The following is a 23,287-nucleotide window of genomic DNA, read 5'->3' on the forward strand; positions in this document are numbered from 1 at the left end:
CTCATAGGTTCCCACAGGTGGAAAAGTTGGGAGCCTCTTGTGCTTTGGCATTTATAAAATCAGCTGATGTGAAAGGATTACATTTATTAAATGTGAGTTTGTGGAAACAGAAAGGAGTGATAAAGGTAGTTCTATTTTCTTTCCCCTTTAGAGTACCAGGTCTTTGAGGAACTATTTCTGAGTGACTTTTTGAAATCGTAGTTTATTAAAGAATTCTTACCCCGCATGCTTTCCAAAAGCATTTAGCGTAGCTTGCAGTAAAAGCACAGATACAGTAAAACTAAAAACCATTCAAGACACAAAAAGGCAAAAAGCAAGTAGCTAAAACAGAGTAAGACAGATATTTTGTATATTATAAAAGATGAAAGAATGAATCACCTGAATGCTAACAGAAGTTGCATTATTAAACACAAATATTAGTTTCTTAATTGATCTCAAATAAAGTATAGGCTGGGTGCGGTGGCTCACACCTGTAATCTCAGCACTTTGGGAGACTAAGTGGGAGGCAGATCACCTAAGGTCAGGAGTTTGAGACCAGCCTGGCCAACATGGGAAACCCCATCTCTACTGAAAGTACAAAAATTAGCCAGGCACGGTCACAGGCCTGTAATCCCAGCTACTTGGGAGGCTGAGGTGGGAGAATCGCTTGAACCAGGGAAGTGAAGGTTGCAGTGAGCCGAGATCATGCCACTGCACTCTAGCCTGGGTGACACAGTGAGACTCCATCATAAATAGATTATGGGTTGTAGAGATTCTTGTTTTTCTAATTTTCAAAACATTTTAGTTGTGATTAAAAAATACGTATAACAAAATTTGCCTTCTAACCCTTTTTACGTGTACAGTTCAGTAGTAGTAGTATATTGACGTGCAACCAGTCTCCATAACTTTTTCATCTCGCAAAACTAAAACTGTACTCACTAAACTAATTCTGCTTTCCCACCTCCCCCCAGCCCCTGGTAACCACCGTTTTACTCACTGTTTCTATGAGTATGACTACTTTAGATAGCTCATATAAGTGAAATCATGCAGTATTTGTCTTTCTCTGACAGACGTATTTCATTGAGCATAGTAGGAAGGTTCATCCATGGTGTAGCAAATGTCAGAATCTCCTTTTTTGAGACTCAATATCCCATTGTATACATGTTCCTCATGTGTATCTATTTATCTGTCAGTGAACACTTCTATCTTTTGCCTATTGTGAATAGTGCTGCTGTGAACAACAAATAACCCCTCAATGGCCTGCTTTCACTTCCGGCAGATTCATTAAGTAGAAGTTAGCATTAAGAAAGAAGCTTTTTCCAGGCCTACAGTTCAAGGCCCATGTATCACATGAGTCTTAATAAGAATGATCAGTAACAAAACATGGAAGTCATCTTCAGAATCCATCTTGCAAAGATGCAGAGTTTTTCTGCAAAGGGCTATTTCTTGGCAAAGTTCAATGGAGGCATAATGTTAAATAATGTTTGCAAAATGCACTGCTTTAGAGGCCTGCCTGTGTGACTTCCTAGTGGTCTAGCCAAATTTCAGGGGTAACACCTTGGAAGACCATTAAGGAGCTGCGTGGTAAGCACGCCCCTGAAACTAGCCAACTCAAAGGTGAACTCAACTGAGCCCTTGACAAGATCAAGGCAACCTCAGAATAGAGGTTGCTGATGAGAACCTGGAATGAGAACCTGGAATGGGTGGGAAGTTTAAACCATCCTACAGATTTAGACACTGGAAGGTGGAAGAGCCTCGCTTGTCTTCTCACTGTGGTGGATGGCCACTACATGAAGTGTCCGTGAAGGTGTCTAGACTCATACTTAGAGCTCCTGAGTTCTGCAGGCGTTCATAGCCTGGAATGCTTTGTAGTTTGGGCTTATCAGATATCTACTTCTCTCAAAGTACAACATGACTATGATGCTATGATTACATTTAATTTGGAGAAATAATTTCTCAAATCAACTACTTCCAGAAGGACTTCCAGATACCCTAATGGTAAGCCAGTACCTAAAAAACAAGAGTGTTCTTTCTGACAGCCATTGGCTGATAGGTTCAATGGACTCGTCTTATAATGTGAAATAGGGCGACATGGTTGACATAATGATGGTAATATAGCATGGGTGGGTCCTGTAGATAAAAGAGTTGTTCAGATTGTTTAGGTGCTCAGTTAAAAGCAGGCAGCCAGCACCCAAGTCATTTAAATTTTGAAAGCCCTACCCACACTCTGATTTTAATGGACCTTTTCTAATTGCCACTATTGTTACATGAATTAAACCCCATTTCTAACCCCAAATTCTCTCCAAAGCAAGAAAAAAATACTCTCTAACTCCCATTTTTCACTTTAGTCCCAAGTGAATCAGATTTGGAGAAGTTAGATAATTTTAACTTAATATTTTAAAACTATTTCCAAATGATCATATTATTTTAGTTTAGTACAATAGATGTTCTAAGAGAAGACCAGATGAAGTTATAGCTACAAATAAAATTGGCTTCTTCATTTGAGAAAATTTCAAGTTTACAAAACTATTGAAGTATTTTTTAAAAAATATTTTAGAACTATTGTCATAGATTTTAACCCAACCTCTAGAGTGGGTCTCTAGAACCACTTTGGCGGCTGTGTTTATTTATCCAAAAGTAAAGTTTTTATTCTGTTCCTACAAATAAGAAGATAGTTAGAAATGGCTGACATGTGCAAGTATATTAGTACTCACGGTTCTTAAGTACAGACTAGCAGCCATCAGTTACTCAGGTCTGATGTTCACTGTATGACTGTTTTCTATGGCAGTAATCTGTTACCACATTTGTATTAGTTCACTGTTCAAGGGTGACTTTTGGTCATGCATTTACTTTTGTTTTACAGAAACATTATACGAGTTTGCTCCTCTTTCCCAAAGTAGTCAGTATATTTTTACATTCTATTCAAAATGAGGTAAAATTATGACATGAATAAAAGCATGAAACAAAGAGTATATTCTATGAAGTGATATTGCAAAATTAATACCAATATTATGCCAAAAGATTGTCCTTGTTTCAACTTCTTTGGATGTACTTTTCTATACATTTAATTTAATTGTGCAAAAAAATGCACAATCGCACAAAAAAAATTGTGCAAAAATGATGTGATATAAAATGCATTTTCAAGATGGCCTATTTTCTTGAAATTTCAAGCTATATTGAGTGCTCCATATTTAGAGAATTCGATTTCATGCAATGGAAACAGCAATGGAATTTGAAAACCCAAAATGTTACCACATAATGGGTAGCAAAGAATAAACAAATGAGTGACTGTAATAACAAAACATTGCAGGTACTGAATAGAGGGAAAAAAGAGCCAAAAATGATGACTCAGGCTGGCACACAGAGAAAGGAAAGTGCATGAGTTTTGAAGTAAAAAACCTGAGTTTGGATCCTGGCTTCACATGTGCCTAAAATTCCTTATCATGAACATGAGATTAATTCCTCACAGGGCATTGTGAGATTTAGCAAGAAGAAATTTAGCTCTGGTGTGTGACGGGTAATCCATAAATGATAGCTATGGAGACTGTAGAGGTTATTTAGTTAATACCTCACAAAGAGTTAAAAAGAGATGCTGTTCATACTGAAGTGGCAAAAAATGCTTTCTTTAGGTGTGTTGTCACACGTTAGTGTTCTAATCTGTTTTCAAGTGGAATCTGAAGTCTCTCTTTAACCTTTAATCTGTGTGTGGATGTTTTGTTAACACATCTGATAACAGAAATGCTCTGACGTGGAGGTGTTTCGTTCTCATGTTCTACTCTAGGCAAGTTATTTCTGCCTTTTGAAACTCTACATTATCTCTGGTTTTTCCCTAGATTTGCCATCTTCTATATAGAAATAATTTAAAATAATAACATAATATTGTATTCCTGAAAACTCATTTTAAGACCTTGACTCCTTGGTTTGTTTCAACCAAATGATCATTGGTCTCTTAAGAAGCATTGTATTCTCCCCATGATTTCCAAATAAAGCTAACATGTGTGAAGTATAATTTAAGAGCTTCCATATAATTAGTTCATACATCCCTGCAAGATTGGAATTATTATTAGTATTCCAATCTTATATGTGATAAGCCTGAGATCTCAGATGCTTCATGATGACCAGATCACAAAGCCAGCATGCTGGATAGCTGATGGGCTGTGCCCTTCTAGGACCTGCTGGGGCAGAGCTAGGGATGCCCCGTTAAGGAATCAAATGCACATAAGCACACGTTTCAAACCGCACAGTGTGAAATGCATGTTGTGTTATGCTCCACAGACATCCTGATTTTCCAATTTGCTTTACCCACGTCACAATCTAAATCAGTCTCTCTCTCTCAAAAATTTTGTAGAACTTCATAAATGCAATATCTAATTTTGTGGCCACTTGATAATCTTACATAAATTGCTAGTATTACTTTTCCTTCATCATCATCATCATCATATGCAAATCTGTATGTTTTCATAGCCTTTAACTGTTCTCTGTTCTCTTTTCCTTTCCTTCTATCATTCATTCATGAGAAATACTTAGCAAAGACTGACACATAGCACTTGTTTATCATATTCTTTTTGACACTTACAAAAGTTAGACATGGATCCTTTCTTTAAGAAGTTTGCAGTTACCAATCAAAATGATGGAACTAAACTGAGCTTTTAATTTTTTTTTTTCTTGGCTCTAAACACACAGAAATTCTGCATTTTAAAAAAAAGTCTTAAATATATAGCCAAGCTCAAAAGAAATGTTTTTAAAAGGTGCAAAACTAGGAAATTCATAGACAGGGTGCTTTAAAGCAAAACTAATGCCACAGATGGTCCACTGACTACTGAATGCAGATATGTGCTTGAGGATGGGTATTAGAACACAAACAGGGAAAGGTGACAGGAAGCCAGACTCCAACAAGGCCAGCGCCTGAAATAGAGCCCCTTGCATAAATCTAGGGCTTGGCAAAGATTTTGCTGTCTACTAACAAGGACAATAAAACTAAACCAACCAGCCAGCATGGCAAGGAAGCTGAAAGAAATAAGAAACAGAAACCTGCACCACATAAAGTGTGGAGTCTAAATTTAAACTACGTGAGTCTTGCAAAAAGTGTTTAAGCTGAGAAATTAGCATAAAAACTGCTCCAGAACAAGTAAAATGCTTATACCCATGACAGCCGCAAATGCTAAAACTCTGTAGAGTCCCATCCACAAGCCAGAACCCATGGGATTCACCTAGAAGACAATACATGCCAAAATAATACTTGTTAGATATGCATATTAGCACCCCCCAAATTTGAATAAAACATCTGAAAGAAACTATAAAATAAACATGTTTAAATATCTAGATATGTAAAGGAGAAATACCTATGGAAAAGAACAGAAATGTTTGAGAGAGAATTGAATAGAGCATTTCTCAGCTTCTCAACATGAAAAATACTGCCACTAAAATTAAAACACTGTATTAAACAGTAGATTATATGGAAAATAGATCTGAAAAAATCACCTAGGAATGCAGTACAGAGAGATAAAAAGCAAGAAAATATGAAAGAGAGGCTAATGTGGAAGACATGAGGAGAAGGTCCAACATACTGCTAACTGGAGTTTAAAAACAAAAAATAACAGGAACAGGATGGGGTGATGTTTGAAGGGACAATGACTAAAAACATTTTAGAACTGAAGGAATACTTACATATGCAAGTTGAATAAGGATACTGAGTCCTGAACAGGAGAAATAAAAATCAGTCTGCACCTCGGTACATCATCATGAAACTGCAGGCATCATATAAATAGAGAAAAAATTTTATTATTATTTTTTTTATTTTTTATTTTTTATTTCTTTTTTGAGACGGAGTCTTGCTCTGTCGCCCAGGCTGGAGTGCAGTGGCCGGATCTCAGCTCACTGCGAGCTCCGCCTCCCGGGGTTTACGCCATTCTCCTGCCTCAGCCTCCCGAGTAGCTGGGACTACAAGTACCCGCCACCTCGCCCGGCTAGTTTTTTGTATTTTTAGTAGAGACGGGGTTTCACTGTGTTAGCCAGGATGGTCTCGATCTCCTGACCTCGTGATCCGCCCGTCTCAGCCTCCCAAAGTGCTGGGATTACAGGCTTGAGCCACCGCGCCCGGCCAAGAAAAGTTTTTAAAGCTACCAAAGAGAAAAATGCAGGCCACCTTCAGGAGAACAACAATTAGACTAACAGGAAATTTCCCAAAAGCAACAATTAAGGCCCAGGTGTAGTTGAATACTATCTGCAAAGTACTGCGGTAAATCACCTGTCGAGCTAGAAATCCATAGCTTTTTAAACTATCATCCAGGAATGAAGGTAAAATAAAGACATTTTCAGACAAATTGAGGCTAAAGACATGAGACCTGAACTTTTGTTTTGTTTTGTTTTGGAACGGAGTCTCGCTCTGTCACCTAGGCTAGGATGCAATGGCCGACTTTGGCTCACTATTACCTCTGCCTCCCAGTTCAAGTGATTCTTTCACCTCACCCTCCTGACTAGCTAGGATTACAGGCACCTGCCATCAGGCCCAGCTAATTTTTGTATTTTTGTAGAGATGGGGTTTCACCATGTTGGCCAGGCTGGTCTTGAACACCTGACCTCAGGTGATATGCCTACCTCGGCCTCCCAAAGTGCTAGGATTACAAGCATGAATCACTGCACCCAGCCCCTGAACATTTATCAACTAATCACTGCTGAAAGAATTACTAAAATACATTCTTCAATAAGTAAGAAATTGAACTCAGGAGTAAAGTGCAAGAAGTGAGGGTGTTCGAAGAAACACTGGGGAAATCTAAGCAGACCTGGAGTGTGTGTGTATGAGAGAAACTAGATTTAACAGTGATGACTTAAGGTGTAAAAACAGCATGTATAGCTTCTAAATCCTGTAGAACCATAGCAGAGGGGGCCTGTTGGGGGAACCCATCCCTAATATTTCAACGTAGGTTCTTTCTATTTTCCATAAGTGTCGGCTAGCTGAGAAATAAAGAGAGACAGTATAAAGAGAGGAATTTTACAGCTAGGCCACCGGGGGTGACATCACGTATCAGTAGGACCATGATGCCCACCTGAGCCTCAAAACCAGCAAGTTTTATTAAGGGTTTCAAAGGGGGAGGGGGTGTAAGAACAGGGAGTAGGTACAAAGATCACATGCTTCAAAGGGCAAAAAGCAGAACTACTAATAAGGGTGTAACAAAGATCACATGCTTCTGAGGGAACAGGACAAAGGGCAAAAGCAGAACCACTGATAAGGGTCCAACAAAGATCACAAGGCAAAGGGCAAAAGCAGAACTACTGATAAGGGTCTGTGTTCAGTGGTGCATGTATTGTCTTGATAATTTTTTTTTTTTTTTTGAGACAGAGTCTCACTCTGTTGCCCATGCTGGAGTGCAGTGGCCAGATCTCAGCTCACTGCAAGCTCCGCCTCCCGGGTTTACGCCATTCTCCTGCCTCAGCCTCCCGAGTAGCTGGGACTACAGGCACTCGCCGCCTTGCCCAGCTAGTTTTCTGTATTTTTTAGTAGAGACGGGGTTTCACCATTTTAGCCAGGATGGTCTCAATCTCCTGACCTCATGATCCGCCCATCTCAGGCTCCCAAAGTGCTGGGATTACAGGCTTGGGTCACTGCGCCCAGCCAGATAAATATTTTAAACAACAGAAAACAGGGTTCGAGAGCAGAGAACCTGTCTGACCACAAATTTACCAGGGTGGAGTTTTTCCCCACCCTAGTAAGCCCGAGGGTACTGCAGGTAACCAGGGCGTATCTCAGTCCTTATCTCAACTGCATAAGACATACATTCCCAGAGCGGCCGTTTATAGACCTACCCCCAGGAACACATTCCTTTCCCAGGGTATTAATATTCCTTGCTAGGAAAAGAATTTAGCGATATCTTCCCTACTTGCACGTCTGTTTATAGGCTCTCTGCAAGAAGAAAAATATGGCTCTTTTTGCCTGACCCCACCGCAGGCAGTCAGACCTTATGGTTGTCTTCCCTTGTTCTGTAAAAATCACTGTTATTCTGTTCTTTTTCAAGGTGCACTGATTTCATATTGTTCAAACACACATGTTTTACAATCAATTTGTACAGTTAACATAATTATCATAGTGGTCCTGAGGTGACATACATCCTAAGCTTACGAAGATAACAGAATTAAGAGATTAAAGACAGGCATAAGAAATTATAAAAGTATTATTTGGGAACTGATAAATGTCCATATTAAAATGAAATCTTCACAATTTATATTCCTCTGCTGCGGCTCCAGCTGGTCCCTCCATTCGGGATTCCTGACTTCCCACAACAGGAGGCTAAAAATCTAGATCTATCCAATGAAAGGAAGAGAAAGAGAAAGAAGGGAAAGAGGAAGGAAAGTAAGTTAAAATGGTAGAGAACATCCAAACTTGTCAGTAATCATGATAAATAAAAACAGATTAAACTGAGTTATTAAAATACAGAGACTCTCAGATTTCTGAATCCAGCCTTTTATGTTTAGAAGATATATGTGAAACATAAATTACGTGGGAAGTTTGAAACTAAGGGATCAAAAGAAAGGTGGAGAGCACACCTGGCAAGTTCTAAACAGAGCAAGAAAAAGAGGCAGAGAGCAAGAAAAACAATGTGAAGATCAGACAACATTTTTAAGGCACAAAATTATTAGGAATAAAAATGGTGTTACTCAGTGCGAGAAGGAAAAAATAGGTAAATGTGGTAAAGATATGAAGAGTCAAATCACCAGAGAAGATACCCAAATGATGAGTAAATGCTGAATCTACTGGTGATAATGGAAATGGAAATAAAAGCAACCATGTGCTATCCATTCAACCTCCCATCAAATGGAAAAAAAATGAAAGTGGATAATGGCAAGCATTGGTGGGGATGTGGAGTAAGGGCATGCTCATGCTCTGCTGGTTGGAATGAAAGCAAGAGACATGCGCAAAGCTATGACTCAGAAGTTCTGTTTTAATTCTGTATCCTATAGAAATGACAAGGATATTCCTTGGGCATCATTTGTGATAGTAATAAAGAGCAAACAACCCAAGTGTCCATCAGTAGTGCAATGGATAAGTAAAATGCAGTACATTCAAACAAATGAAGCTCGAAGCAGTTAAAATGAATTAACTTAGTTACCTGTATCAGAATAGATACATCTCAAAGTTATTGTTGAATAAAAATAAGTTGCAGAAGGATGTGCATATCTAATTTCAAATTTACATAAAACAAAGCAGTACTGTATGCTGTTTTGGTAGATACACACATGCGTAGTGAAATACACACATCTGAGAGGAAATGATAATCACCCAGACTGGGTGGTTCCCTTCTTGAAAGAGGAAGAGATGGATAGGATTGGGGAAGAAGGCAGAGTGGGCCTTAACTCTGCCATGTTTAATTTTTAAAAATCTGATGCACATATGGCAAAAATAGTAGCATTTGTTTACACTGTTAATTCTGGATGGTAGATTCGGAAGCTCCTGCTGTTAGCATATGTGTGTGTTTAAAATATTTCCTTAATTTAAAATGGCTTCTAGCTTACTGGGGGAGAGGAAAGATATATAATAATGCAGAGAACATGTGCTGTGTTTCATTATGGGTTCCTTATAATTGGTATTCAGAGTTGAGATGCAAGAGATTTCTGCCAATTGAGGGGAGGGAGATCCCCACATTGCTTTCCAGCAGATGCTGCCTGCTTTCAGTCACCCTTTAACAGATCCACCATCCAGACCTCGTTTTCTGTTTCTTTGGCCTTTGTCAAGTCCTTTCCCATTTTTCACCAATAGCATCTCTTTCACTTTTTATGGTCTGGTCGCCATGAACCAGTAGTTACCCAGGGCCTTACAAAAGGTTTATTACTTTGAGGGAAAACATCTAAAAAAAAATAGTGATGCCTTGCTTACTTCTTAAGCAAAGAGAAAATAATGACTTCTGTTTTTAGATAACATGGATTTTTATGGAAGCATTTAGACAGTGGTGTGAGGGTATTGTTTGGTTGTGTGTGTGGAAGTATTTGTATATGTTGTGCCAAACTCCCTTGTCATTTTTTCTCTTTATCAGAGAGATTCTATTTGGTGTTCTCACCTTGTAAAGTATTTTTTAATTTCCCTTTTAAAATATGTTGCTGTAAATAGTTAATGACATGTTCCCTGACCTCTGTAAGGAAGGCCCATGGAGAAATAAGATGAGTCATCCCCGTCCTATGGTCGTAGCATCTAGCCCAGGCCTTTCCTATAAGTGCTGAGTATCTGCGGCTGAAAAGGAACAAGAGTCTGTGGGCTTTGCCCCAGATCACAGCAGCTTCTCTGCTTTGTGGATGGTCTCACTAGAACACAGTAAAATCCTAATCAGTCAGTATTACTCTTGACATAAAATGAAATCATGGCATACTTTGAAAGGGTTGGTTTCAGTGCTCCTGACACATTCTCACAGGGTACAAGTAAACGCCCCAGCAGTATTGGTCTAGAAGCAATTTACCACTCACTATGAAAAGCGTCTAACTTGTCTTTAAAATACACATCTGCTCCATGCTGAAGCCAAAAGGAGAATTCTGAGTCAGATCTCTTATTAAGCTGCCTCAGGCTGCCAGTCTGGGTTTGATAATGAATCTTGCATTCTCAGACATTTTCTTCTTTTCCTTTGCAGAGAGAAGATGCATCAGTCTGCCATGTATGAACTATGCCAGGGGATGCACCAAATCAGCCTTCAGTTCGTTCGACTGCAGCTCACCTTTGAAGAATACACCATCATGAAAGTTTTGCTGCTACTAAGCACAAGTAAATTGATGCCCATCCTGGCACTGTTTCTGTATTACCAGATCATCTTCCCCATAGGGTGGTAGCCTATATTTATTGTATTCAGGTAGTTGGTACCAAAAACAAAAACAAATCAAACAGAAACATTGAAGAAATTGGAGGAAGCCTTTGACCTTTGATGGACTAAGTTACTTGCAAACTATGAAGCTTTGGTCATATGAAAGAGCATATCCCAACATTCCTTCATCCATCCAGCCACTCAATGTTTATAAAGTGTCTTTATGTGTATAGTAGGATTGGGCAATTCAGGAAACACAAGGGTTAATGAAGCACAGTCTTTATCCTCATGGAGTTTATACTCAAAGAAAAGTTCAAAGATTTTTTTTTTTTTTTTGAGATGGAGTCTTGCTCCGTTGCCCAGGCCAGAGTGCAGTGGTATGATCTTGGCTCACTGCAGCCTCCACCTCACAGGTTCAAGCGATTCTCCTGTCTTGGCCTCCCAAGTAGCTGGGATTACAGGCATGTGCCACCATGCCCGGCTAATTTTTGTATTTTTAGTAGAGATGGGCTTTTGACATGTTGGCCAGGGTGGTCTCAAACTCCTGACCTCTGGTGATCCACTAGCCTCAGCGTCCCAAAGTGCTGAGATTATAGGTGTGAGCCACCACGCCTGGCCAAAGATATCTTTAATAGATGTGGAAAGTAATTATTTACTATGATAGAGGTAAGGAATGTAATGGTGGTTCAAAGAAGGGAAGAGCACATTCAGTTCTGGGGATCTGGGGAGGGACACGTGATGCAGCTGGATCTTGGAGGGTTTTGCAAGGGCCATAGGTTGGATAGAAGGTGTGAGATGACATTGCCGTGAACATCAGTATGAATGAGTGTGGACCTGTGGGGAAGTCTATATAGGCAGTAACACTTAGCGGGGAGGGGTTGTTTTGCCTTCCAATTCTTTATTTTATTTATGTATTCATTTATTTTTTAAAGGTGCATCAAGTTATATTGGGTGGAGGAGTCATGGAGAATAAGATTGGGGAATAAGATTGGGGTGTTGATTAGACCAAAATATTCAATGTCCATTGAAGAAATCTGAATGTCATTAGGTGGGCAGAAGAGGGCAATGCTGAAGGCTTTTGAGCAGTGGGATGACAGGATCAAAGCCGTACTGTATGGCTTTATAAGGGTCTCTCTGGTGGAATAGATTCAAGAGGAGAGAGACAGGATGGGAGAGGGGCAGAGACAGAGAACTTAGCCCAATTGGAAGCACAGAGACCTGCTGGGAGCCTGTGGAAGTAATGGGGAGCATTACCATGACTGGTAGTATGATGGACAGGAGCAAGTGGAGTCCAGAAACATTGTTGAGTTGGCCTTGGCAGCTGCCTAGGAAGGGAAATAAAAGTGCTGTGGGTAAGACTGACACAGATTTTGAGCACAGAGAAATGACTAGCCACAGTAGTGATGCCATTAATAGGAATATGTTAACATCAGGACGTGGAGTAGATTGTGTGAAGTGTAAAATGAGTTCTGGTTTGGATAGGTTAATTTTTTGATACCAACTCTGTGTCCTGATAGAAACAGCCAAAAGATGGGGAGAACTGTGGACTGGGACTGTGAAGACAGGTTTGAGCATGGAGATATAAATTTGAAATTATCCTTATAGAAAATTGTAGTGTAATTCCAACGATGAGTGGGGTTACCATCGTCCAGAGAGAGCCAGTGGAGCTGTGTTACAGGAGGGTAGCAGAGGCTGCAGGACAGAGACAGAACTGCCAGAGAGGTACAGAAACTGGGAGAGTATATGGTATTGGAAGCCAGGAAGTGAGAGTTTCCAAAAGGGATGTAACAAACAGCATGGCCTCCACAGAGGAAGTTCATAACCCTGATAGAAGGCCACTGGAGTTGACCGTTAGGCATCGGGCAGATGCTGGCATGCCAGGGACTTGCTGATTGATGAGAAGCTTTTTTGGGCTTCTGGAACCAAGTATGGGAGGAGAGAAGTTGATGGCATAAAGTGCCAGAGGAGACAAGAGAGGACAGGATTAGCTTTCACAAGGATGTGCGGCAGTTGTAACTCCGACAGCAGCACAGGAATTTTCCAACAGAGGGGAAAGAATTTGAGGAAGCTCCCATCAGATGAGGGCAAGACCCAGAAAGATGACAGGAGACAGTGTGGAGAGGAAAACTCTGAGCCTTATGCAATGGCCACTGAGGAAACTGAGAAATGTTCCAGATGTTAAGAGCCTGAAAGGATGCCACGGCGAGTGGCATGGACTTCAGAGGAGGAGAGAGTGCCTAGTGACAACTTGGAGTATCCAGTCTGTGCCTAGCCCTTGCCATGGGTCCCTGAAAGAGAGGTGTGGGAGAAGGGGCAGTGATCAGTAAAGTCATTTGGAGAAAAGGGCCAAGACTAGCCAAGGTACCTACTCAGGATTGAATGCATATGAAGAGCTGCTGTTTCCAGCAGAGAGGGCCTGGGCCTGCGGAAAGTAAGCTGGAATCAGGTAGCGATCAAAGCAGGAAGAGGGGAGGCAGTGGTGACATGTGTAATCATCCTGCTTCACCTATGTTTGGCACCTTGCAATTTGCAAAGTGTTTTTCCATATATTATCTAATTTAATGCTTAAAATCACCCTGGGAGATTGATAGGCCTTTTCTAAAGTTGACAAAACGGAGGCACATAAGTGTGATGTGTTGAATATCCTCTATGAGCTAGGATAAAACCGATGGCTTGGGACTTTACCTCTAGTGTTGTTCCTGCTACCCTAAGAGCAGGCACCAAGAGGCTGAAAGGCAGGCGGATGGCAGGTGGCACACAATGGCAGCAGTGAGGGCAGAGTGTCCAAAAGGCAGAATCGCAGACTCCGTAGCAGAGGGGGCAAAGCGGCAGTCCTGGTAGGGAGGTGGGGCCAGCAGTTCACAGCTGTGTTTTATTTGGCCAGCACGGGTTTTTGGGGTTGCTTTTGGCCTTTTGTTTTATTTTCATTGAATTCAATTGCCCGGGGCAGGGCGTGTTCTCTCCAGTTTGCCACAGGCCCCACCATTCCTCAGTAATTACACCCACCCCCATCTCCCGCTGCTCTTGTGTTTACAACCCCTCACCTGCAGGGTCCTCCTCCTGCTCCACTCTTCACCAAGGTTTCTGTTGTTCCTGATTTATTCTTTCTGGAGTATAACTTTGGAACTATAATCTTTAAATTCACTGAAAATGATTTTACTCTTCTTCCAAGCTAGGTCATTAACCATTACTGGTTAGAAAAATGTTTAAAATTATGACAAATGGATGATAGAATAGATACTAATTCTTTTTTTTTTTTTTTTTTTTGTTTTTTTTTGAGACGGAGTCTCGCTCTGTCGCCCAGGCTGGAGTGCAGTGGCCGGATCTCAGCTCACTGCAAGCTCCGCCTCCCAGGTTCACGCCATTCTCCTGCCTCAGCCTCCCGAGCAGCTGGGACTACAGGCGCCCGCCACCTTGCCCGGCTAGTTTTTTGTATTTTTTAGTAGAGACGGGGTTTCACCATGTTAGCCAGGATGGTCTCGATCTCCTGACCTCGTGATCCGCCCGTCTCGGCCTCCCAAAGTGCTGGGATTACAGGCTTGAGCCACCGCGCCCGGCCGTAATTCTTTATGAATGTTGACTACTCAGTCTAAATTGATGTCTTATCCTTTTACATCTTTTTACATATTCACTCAGCCCATAATAGATTCTGATATCATTTTGAAGCTACTTGAATTAATTTATTAGCCCCCAAGTAGCTCAGTAATTTGAATTCTGATTTTTTTCAATGCAGAAAAAGCAAAATGAAAAGGTAGGAAAACATAGGTAAAGCATTTTATGAACCATAAAAACTGCAGGTTTTAGTAAGCTTGTTTGGCTAATCTGTGATAGAACACATGAAAATTTTTCATCTCAGGAATGTCAGATGCACACCTGATGTCCAGTGTATCAAAGTTTTTCGGGACTGACATCAGAGGCTCTCATGTTCTTGAGGAAAGCAGACAGACTTCCACCCCAGTTGCCTCTTTGCTCTTCTCCAGATTTTGGATGATTTCCAGCAGCTCTGCTGCATTTAATAAGTAAATTCAGAAACTCTGGGCAGAACTCCAAAATTTGAGGTTTTGCTTAAGTTCTCTTTATTTGTGGGTTTGTTTCAACTTCTAAAAAATCTGGCTGGGAAACTGGTACGCTATATTTCAGTGACAGCAATAACATATAAGTAATACTGTTTGACAAGTTGTTATAATTTTTAGAATTTTTGATCTACAACTATCAGAAATGTAAATTTGATTAATCTTAGATGTACCAAATGGTATTGAAATATAATAGTGAAACTTATTTATTCTACCACTAGTCAACTTTTCATGTGTGGGGTGATGTCCATATAAGTATCTATAATGAAAAACTGAACATTTACTTTGTGCAGTTTTATAACTTAAATGCTAATCTGTGGGTGGGAAGTGTAAGATATTTGCAAACTTTTCCTGTCTTTTAGAAAGTTTTAAGTTAACATTAAAATTTTGGTAGAAATTGGATTTATGATTTTACTATTAACATTCTGGTTATTACTGTTCTTTATGTTTTTTTACTTTTAAAATAAAGTTTTATTTTAAGGAGAAAAAATACTATTTGTTATATAATGGATAGCATTTAACATTTAATGTGAATGTCAAATATTTTAAACCATAATATTGTGGCAGCCTCAGGAATTTGTGCAGTTACTATTAGGGATTTACTTTTCCCCTCACAAAAATAGACTTAAATAAATGACAAATCAAACTCTCAACAATTAAACTCAAGAAGATTATTAACATAATAGTAGAAGTTAATTTGCAAGATAATCCATCTTTTTATAGGATAACAGGGTTTATTTGGAAACAGCAGTATGCCTGGCTTCCAGGGTTGCACACAATACTCAGAACCATCTCAAAGTGCTGATGACCAAAGTAAATAATTATGTATACCAGTTATGTGGGAAATTAGAAATATAATTGGTAATTAAGAAGTGAAAGTAAGAGCAGTTTCAAAATCAGAATGTTAATACCCCAAGATGAATTTTCGTTAGGTCTTTATCTCCTAAAAATAAAATTCTAAGTGATTTTCTTATTCAGTGTTAAGGCATAAACATAACTATTGGCTATAGTGGAAAAAAAAAATGCTTAAATTCTGTCCTACACCTGGACTTCATTTCTTAATAAAGTACTTTCACAAATGTCCTGGGACCTGCTTCTCAGCGGGTCACAGAAGCACTTGATAAGCTTACAAGTCCTGAATTTCAAAGTATTCTTTTTTTAAGTGAATTTTTAAAAAAACATACAAAAGCTAGCCACCACATAAAAGGAAAAAAGAAAATATTATCCTTGGTTTTCTACCTTATCAAAGATACAGATGAACATGGTTCATTCTCTTTGAAAGTTTTAAATTTTGCCTTGCGTGCAGAGCCACTGTTGGTGTTCCCTCCTCACACACATAAACCAGTATACATGAATCCTAACTTGCCAATACCTCAGAGATAAGAAAATATATTTTAATGTACAGACGCTTTAGATGAGGTTGTACTGGGAGGTCACATGCCTTAGTGGTCATGCGATCCTGGTGCAAGGTGGATAGAAAGTGCTTCTTTGTAAGCAGCATCCTCCACTTCGTAGATGGCCAGTTCCCCCGAATGTCTTTAATATTTGAACTTGAGAATGAAGATGTTGATTTCTAATTCTAGCCCCAACCTAGATTGTTTGTGGCTCTTCAGTTATCCTGGAAAATCAAAATATATTTTCCTATCTCTGAGGTATTGGCAAGTTAGGATTAATAAACACTTGGGCATTGAGGTTAAGAGAAAGGCTTTGGAAACAGACAGACCTAAGTTGATACCACCCCTTCTCTGCCTTTTTTTATTGTGTCCATGGGCAAGTGATTCAGCCTACAGTGTTCAGTTTCCTCATCTGTAAAATGAGAATGATATAACAGTTATGTCCTAATATTGGTGTCAGGGTTAAGTGAACTAGTCTGTGCAAAGTGTATAAACACATCTGATAAATAGTTGTTGTTCTTTGTGTATGTATGTCTACAAGTATTTGCCAGTAGACAACTGCCATATTTATTCATAAATGCAGTTGAGATTTAGTGTCTAACCTCAAAATCAGTATATGGCCTTACCTGCTAAGAAGCTAAAGTTGTTTTCCATCCTTGAAATTTACATGTCTGTTTTCCTTAACACAGTTCCAAAGGATGGCCTCAAAAGCCAGGCTGCATTTGAAGAAATGAGGACAAATTACATCAAAGAACTAAGGAAGATGGTAACTAAGTGTCCCAACAATTCTGGGCAGAGCTGGCAGAGGTTCTACCAACTGACCAAGCTGCTGGACTCTATGCATGACGTGAGTAGAGCCCCTCCTTGGTTCCTAAGTGAAGGATCAGCAACCACATACACGCTGCTGACCAAAGGAAAGAGAGACTGAGAGTTTTCAGGGTGTCATGCTAGACCCCTGTTGACTCCATTAAAGATGTCACCATGTCCAAGGGGCTGAAGAAGAGACCCAGAGCCAGGGAATAAAACATAGGGTTCATTGGGTACTTACATAAAGGATGGGCCAAGAGTAGTGCAAGAAAACCACTCCCATTTATAAAAAGCATTCAGGTTATATAGCATTTCCGCCTAGCAACCTCCATTTAACCCATGACAAAGGGCCTTGATCCCCTGGACGACCTACATTCCAAAGAATGGGCCAGGGATTCAGATGTCCTCTATAGATTAGGAGTGAATCTCCAGGTTGGCCACTCCCAGATTCCTTAGCTTAGAATTCTGAACACATATTCTTCTTAAGCCATAGGGTCATTCTCAGGGTATGCTTGAGTTATTGCTGTCAGGTGGCATCTGCCATACACAGGGCTTTGGGAAGAATCAGGGTAAATCATCTGTTGGAAAGCAGCAAGAGTTAAAAACTGATTAAGTTTAAAAAAAAATTTTTTTTTTTTCAAATAACCTTTGGAACAAACCTCATTGACAGCAGAGAGTATTCCCTGGACGAGGGAAGGCCCTCAGATTTGCCACAGGTGTCAGATTGAGTTTCACATTTCTGCTCGCAATTTAGGAAATGTTTGGTTAATAAAAATGTTTGCTTTAACATTGCATAAATAGTGTCCATCTTCTACAACTGTTAATCTAATAACCCAATCTTTCAAAAACATTATTAGTGGTTCAGGGCCAGCTTGGATCATCTCAATCTTTGCCAACTTTTGAATCTTATATTCATTATTCTTCATAGGAGTCATCTTTCTTGTCTTGTGTCAATACAGAAAGGAGATTCTAAACTTATTTCTAATTTAATCAATTACAGATATAGCCGAGATGGTTTTAGCAGTTTCTACAAAATTTTGATTTGGATAACTTGCTTTGTATGTCATTTAAAATATGCTTCTTGTTTCATTTTGCAAGCAGTTTCTCCAGTTCTGGCTCAAAGAATGTTGTACGCAGTCATGCTAATTTAGTTCTTCATATTTGTGAAGTTTCCATACTTTCTTTTGGAGAATTTATTGCCTAAGTTCAGCCTGTAAGATCTGAGTAGCAAATGCTTTTAAAAATATTTTTCTATTAAGGAAAATGTTGACAGGCTTGATGACCAGTATTATAATGGTGTTATTATGGAAATAATGGTCCATCTTTTAGAAATTCCATTATGACAGCAGAATGTTATCTCTCTGTGGCAACTAATGGCATAAGGTTGATTGATAAAAGAATGCCACTTTCCAGTGTTTTACACTGAGACCCTGTGCATATCATTTACCTCTGCTTTCTCTGAACTTTTCATATGACAAAAGTCAAATTCCCACAAGGCGAACTCAGTAATAAATAGTTTTGCTAATTGTCAGTGGCTTAAAGAGTGTGACTTAGTGGAAAATCTTAGAAATAAGAGATGATGGCAAGCAAGGCTTTGGGGAACACAGCAAATTATGCTCTTCATGACTCACACAAAAGGAAATGCAGGAAACTGGAGCAAAGTCTTCCTACTCGTTTTATGTTGAAACCACAGATCATCTACATGAGAACACATAGCAGATTTACTTTTGTCTGTTAATTTCGTTGAAAGCCCTCTGAGTAGAGAATAGAATGGGGCTTTCGAAGTTCTTTCTTAAATTCTCTTATTTGTACAGTTAGGCACAAGTGCAATATCAAAATTCATGTGAGTATAGATGAAACATTCTGAAATAATTTCCATGTAATGAGGCTGACAACAGAAGTTAAACTTGGTTTTTCAAAAGCCCTTCAGAATTGACTTTCCTTAAGCAGCATAGCACAATGGAAACACTGAGGCCTCACCTAGTGGTTCATGGGTCAAAACCTCGTTTGCTAGGTTTTTTTTTTTCTTTCTTTTTTTTTTCCACCAGCACAGTGCTTGGCATAGATAGGAACTCAATGAATAGTTTTTTGAACGGCTGTATCATAAATGCTATTTTATGCAAAGTTTCCCAAAGTAAATTAGTGTTCTTTGGGGTTTCTTAATTGAGGTAGAACTGATGCAGAATAAACTGAACAAATTTAAAGTTCACACTTTTATAAGTTTTGACTTCTATACACACCTGTGAAATTATCACCACAATCAAGATAGTGAATGTATCCATCACCCCAAAAGTTTTCTCCAGCCTTCGTTTAATCTTTCCACCTACCCTTCTTCTCCTCAATTACTTTCTATATTGCTTCTGTTAATAGAGATTACTTTGCATTTTCTAGTGTTACATATAAATGTAACAATGCAGTATGTAGACTTTTTTGGTCTGGCTTCCTTCACTTAGCATAGTTATGTTGAGATTCACTCATTCCATTTAATATATAAATAATTTGTCGTGTGTGTGTTTTTTTTTTTTTTATTGCTAGTTTCCCATTGTATGGATTTTCCCCCAATTAATTTGTGCAGTCACCTATTGATGGTTGTTTGGGTTGTTACCAGCTTGGAGGCTATTACAAATAAAGCCATACTGAGCCTTTATGTACAAGTCTTTGTATGGACATATGCTTTCTCCTTTCTTGGATGAATGCCTTGTAGTGGAATACCTGGGTAATATGGCAGGTATGTTTTCATATTTAAGAAACTGCCAAGCGGTCTTCCAAAACGGTTGAACAATTTACTATTTCCAAGAGAAGCATGTGAGGTTCAGATTGCTCCACACCCTTGCCGACTCTTGGCGTGGTTAGTCGGTTTACTTTCAGCCATTCTAATAGCTGCACAGTGGTATCTTACTGTGGTTTGAACTTGGTTTCCCTGAAGATTGATAATGGTGAACATCTTTTCATGTGCTCATTTATCTTTATGTCTTCTTTGGTGAAGTGTCTGTTCAACTCTTTGGCTTATTTTTCATAATTGGATAATTTGTTTTCTGATTGCTGGGTTTTGAGAGTTCTTTATGTTTTCTGGATGCAAATCCAGATATCTGACTGTAAGTATTTTCTCCCAGTGCGGCTGATCTTTTCATTCTCTTAGCAATGTCTTTTGAAGAGCAGGAGTTTGTCATTTTAACTAAGTCCTGTTGATGTTTGCTTTCTGTATGGGTCACGCTTTCAGGGCTGTATCTGAGAAGCCCTAGTGTAAGCCAGTGTCACAGAGCTTTGCTCTGTATTTCCTTCTAGCATCACTGTCCTTCACTGCTAGCCTGTGTCTTGGAAATCATTTTTTCATGGTCTTTATTTTGAGTACTTTTGGTTGTTTCAAATGGAAGAGTAATTTCAATTCACCTCACTCCACCTTGGCTGGAAGAAGAATACCACTTTTTCAGAATCATTGGAATCATTTTAATTCTAAAAGCTTTATTTTGAAATATCAAAAATGTTTGATCTTAAAGGTGGCCTGACAGAGGCATGTTGAATACTCTATTTATATTCCTTTTCCAGACAGAACATTGAAAAGTGCATTGTAAGCCTAGAGGGACCTTTCTAACATTCACACTTACTCAGACTTGAGACTGCCTACAGCTTTTCCATTAGAGTAAATTAGTGAATCAACAGTTGTGGAATTTTCTCTGCGCTGGCTCTATACTCAGAGGCTAGTTCTGATCGCCTTGTGAAAAAAAGAGCATTTGTTTCTAAAGGTCACACACATAAGAACCTTTGACTGTAGATCAAAGTTCTGCTTAAACCGTGTGTGTAGTATGCCAGCTCCCAGGATACATCCACACCGCTCTCAGGACACACGTGCATTTCTTCCACATAGTACACACACGTGCTGGAAGAATGGTCCCAAGGTGGGTGAAAGGCACATTCTCTGAAAGAACAGGTTGATAGTTGAGTGTTTGAATCGGTTAACAACTTTAATGAATCATAAGCCCTCTGAACTTCAATCTTTCCCCAAAAAAATTTCAAACAAAGCAGCTGTGGTAAGGATACTAGGAGTAGATGTACTTTTGCATTGTAAATGTTTAGGTGTCATATGTAAAGCATATAGAATCCTTACTCTCCTAGAAAGAAAGAATTGACAATAATAATTTTTTTAGTTCTTACTAAGAATAGCAATTTCCTATGAGTGAAAGAAGCTTATTCTAATGAATTTATTGATAACTTCTATTCATTCTTAGAGAGATCAAGAACTATTTATGTTATGGTCATTGTGTAGAACAGTAAGTAACAAAGATGGTATTAATAGTACCTCTTGAGGCAAAAATTGCCCTTTTCCTATTAAACATATGTTGCAATTTTATGTCAGTATACACACTTAGTAAAAATGTGCCTCCTGCCTAGCAGTATAGACAGTACTGCAGAGGATACACAATATGATACCAACCCAACCCCTGATAAATAGTGTGCATAGTATGCCAGCCCTCAGAACACATGCACACAACTCTCAGAACATACATGGATTTCTTCCACATGGTACACGTATGTGTTGGTAGAATGGTAAGCTTAGAGTTTACAGAGGCAACTGGAACATAATGCAAGGTAGAAAGTAATCAGGTGTTCAAACGAGTTGCCTGGATGGTGGGACCCCTGAGAGCATGTATGTTTATGTATTCATCTGTTGGTGAGCCCTTGCCACATTCCCAGGACCAGTGGGCCAATGCAAACAGAAAGTCTGTCCTTAGTAATCGATAGAGGACGATGTTCATCTCATTCAACAAATACTTGGGTGTCTAAAAGTGCCAGGCAGTGTCATAGGAGGGAGACACCCCCAGACAGAGCAGCCAGACAGCACCTGGAGGTCACAGGACAGCGTCCTGGGACCTCCGAGGAGGTGGAGTTGTGGGCTCACTGACACTTATTCTACATTGGAACCAAGCCTTGTGAAGAAAGCAGAGGAGCTGTGCTGGGCAGGGGTCATGGAAAACTTCCAAGGGAGCGTCAGAGGATCCTTATTGAATGGAAGAAGAAACAGTCCCAGAGAGTGATTTCTTAAGTTCCTAGATAGCTGGTGGCAGCCAGAACGTCCTTGACTCACTGCTGAGTGCTCCGGATGCTGCCATTATGATAGAGAGCACTTGTGGCTGATAGCGGCTGCTCGTTTTTAGGCTGGGCTGGATTTCAGAGATCAGAAAACCATCATCTAGGAATGTTAGGGACAGCTGCGCCGCCCACCGGTGCTCCAGATTTGTTTGCGTCTTCCCTGGCATGTTCTGGAATTCATCGGTTATGTGAGGTGCAGAGTTACATCTTGAAGGCAGTCAACCTTGTTTTTATTAAAACATCATGTGTGTAGCAGATCCCAAAACAAAATGTTAGTTGACCTCAACATGAGCTGAGCAAGCCTTGGCTTGGAGGCGTTTGCTTCTGTGCATGACCATTAGACCTGGATGAGAACCTACCCCTGGGCTGGGTAGTGGTCAGTGTGTCACTGAGATGCTCTTCTCTGCATGACAGAAGGAAGGCCTCTGAGGATCCCACTGCTGAATAGCTGCTTTCCATGTCTCCAGGGGCCATGCTAGAAGCTGACATGGCTCTTCTCTAGCCAGGCTCTGGGACCCATGGCTTCCCTGCTCCTAGAGGGGCAAGGTGGGTGGTGTGAGGAACAGAAATCTGGTGGTGCAGAAAATACTACATGTACATACTGGGGAGATGTCATTCTTTAGGTGAAAAGGGCGTTAAGTATCATTGACATGGCTGGGCGCAGTGGCTCCCACCTGTAATCCCAATACTTTGGGAAGTGGAGGTGGAGGTGGGCAGATCACTTGAGGTGAGGAGTTAGAGACCAGCCCAGCCAGCATGGTGAAACCCCATCTCTACTAAAAATACAAAATTAGCTGGGTGCAGTAATGCGGGCCTGTAGTACCAGCTACTTCGGAGGCTGAGGTGAGAAGATTGCTTGAGCCCAGGAGGCAGAGGCTGCAGTGAGACAAGATTGCACCACAGCACTCCAGCCTGGATCACAGAGCAATACCTGTCTCAAATAGAAAAGCAAAAAAATTGTCAGTGAGTCAAAATATCTCACCAAATGAGATATTGCTACAAGCAGCAGAGACTGTTCACAAATTATTATTATTTTTATTTTTTATTTTAAGTTCTGGGATACATGTACAGAATGTGCTGGTTTGTTATGTAGGTATACATGTGCCATGGTGACTTGCTGCACCTATCAACCCGACATCTAGGTTTTGTTTTTTTGTTGTTGTTTTTT

The 23,287-nt window shown here is 39.9% G+C and overlaps 1 protein-coding gene across 2 annotated transcripts in view; it reads left to right on the forward strand.

Moving 5' to 3' along the window:
• Positions 1-23,287, forward strand: part of NR3C2 (nuclear receptor subfamily 3, group C, member 2) — a 359,380-nt gene that overhangs the window by 309,013 nt on the left and 27,080 nt on the right. For both annotated transcript variants that reach the window (XM_011956685.1, XM_011956695.1), the window contains 2 exons: positions 10,590-10,720; positions 16,914-17,071. In XM_011956685.1, coding sequence (XP_011812075.1) covers positions 10,590-10,720; positions 16,914-17,071 — 289 coding nt within the window. The remainder of the gene's footprint in view (positions 1-10,589; positions 10,721-16,913; positions 17,072-23,287) is intronic.

This window comes from Colobus angolensis, unplaced genomic scaffold (genome assembly GCF_000951035.1).
Source record: "Colobus angolensis palliatus isolate OR3802 unplaced genomic scaffold, Cang.pa_1.0 Scaffold111, whole genome shotgun sequence".
Lineage (NCBI taxonomy): Eukaryota > Metazoa > Chordata > Mammalia > Primates > Cercopithecidae > Colobus > Colobus angolensis.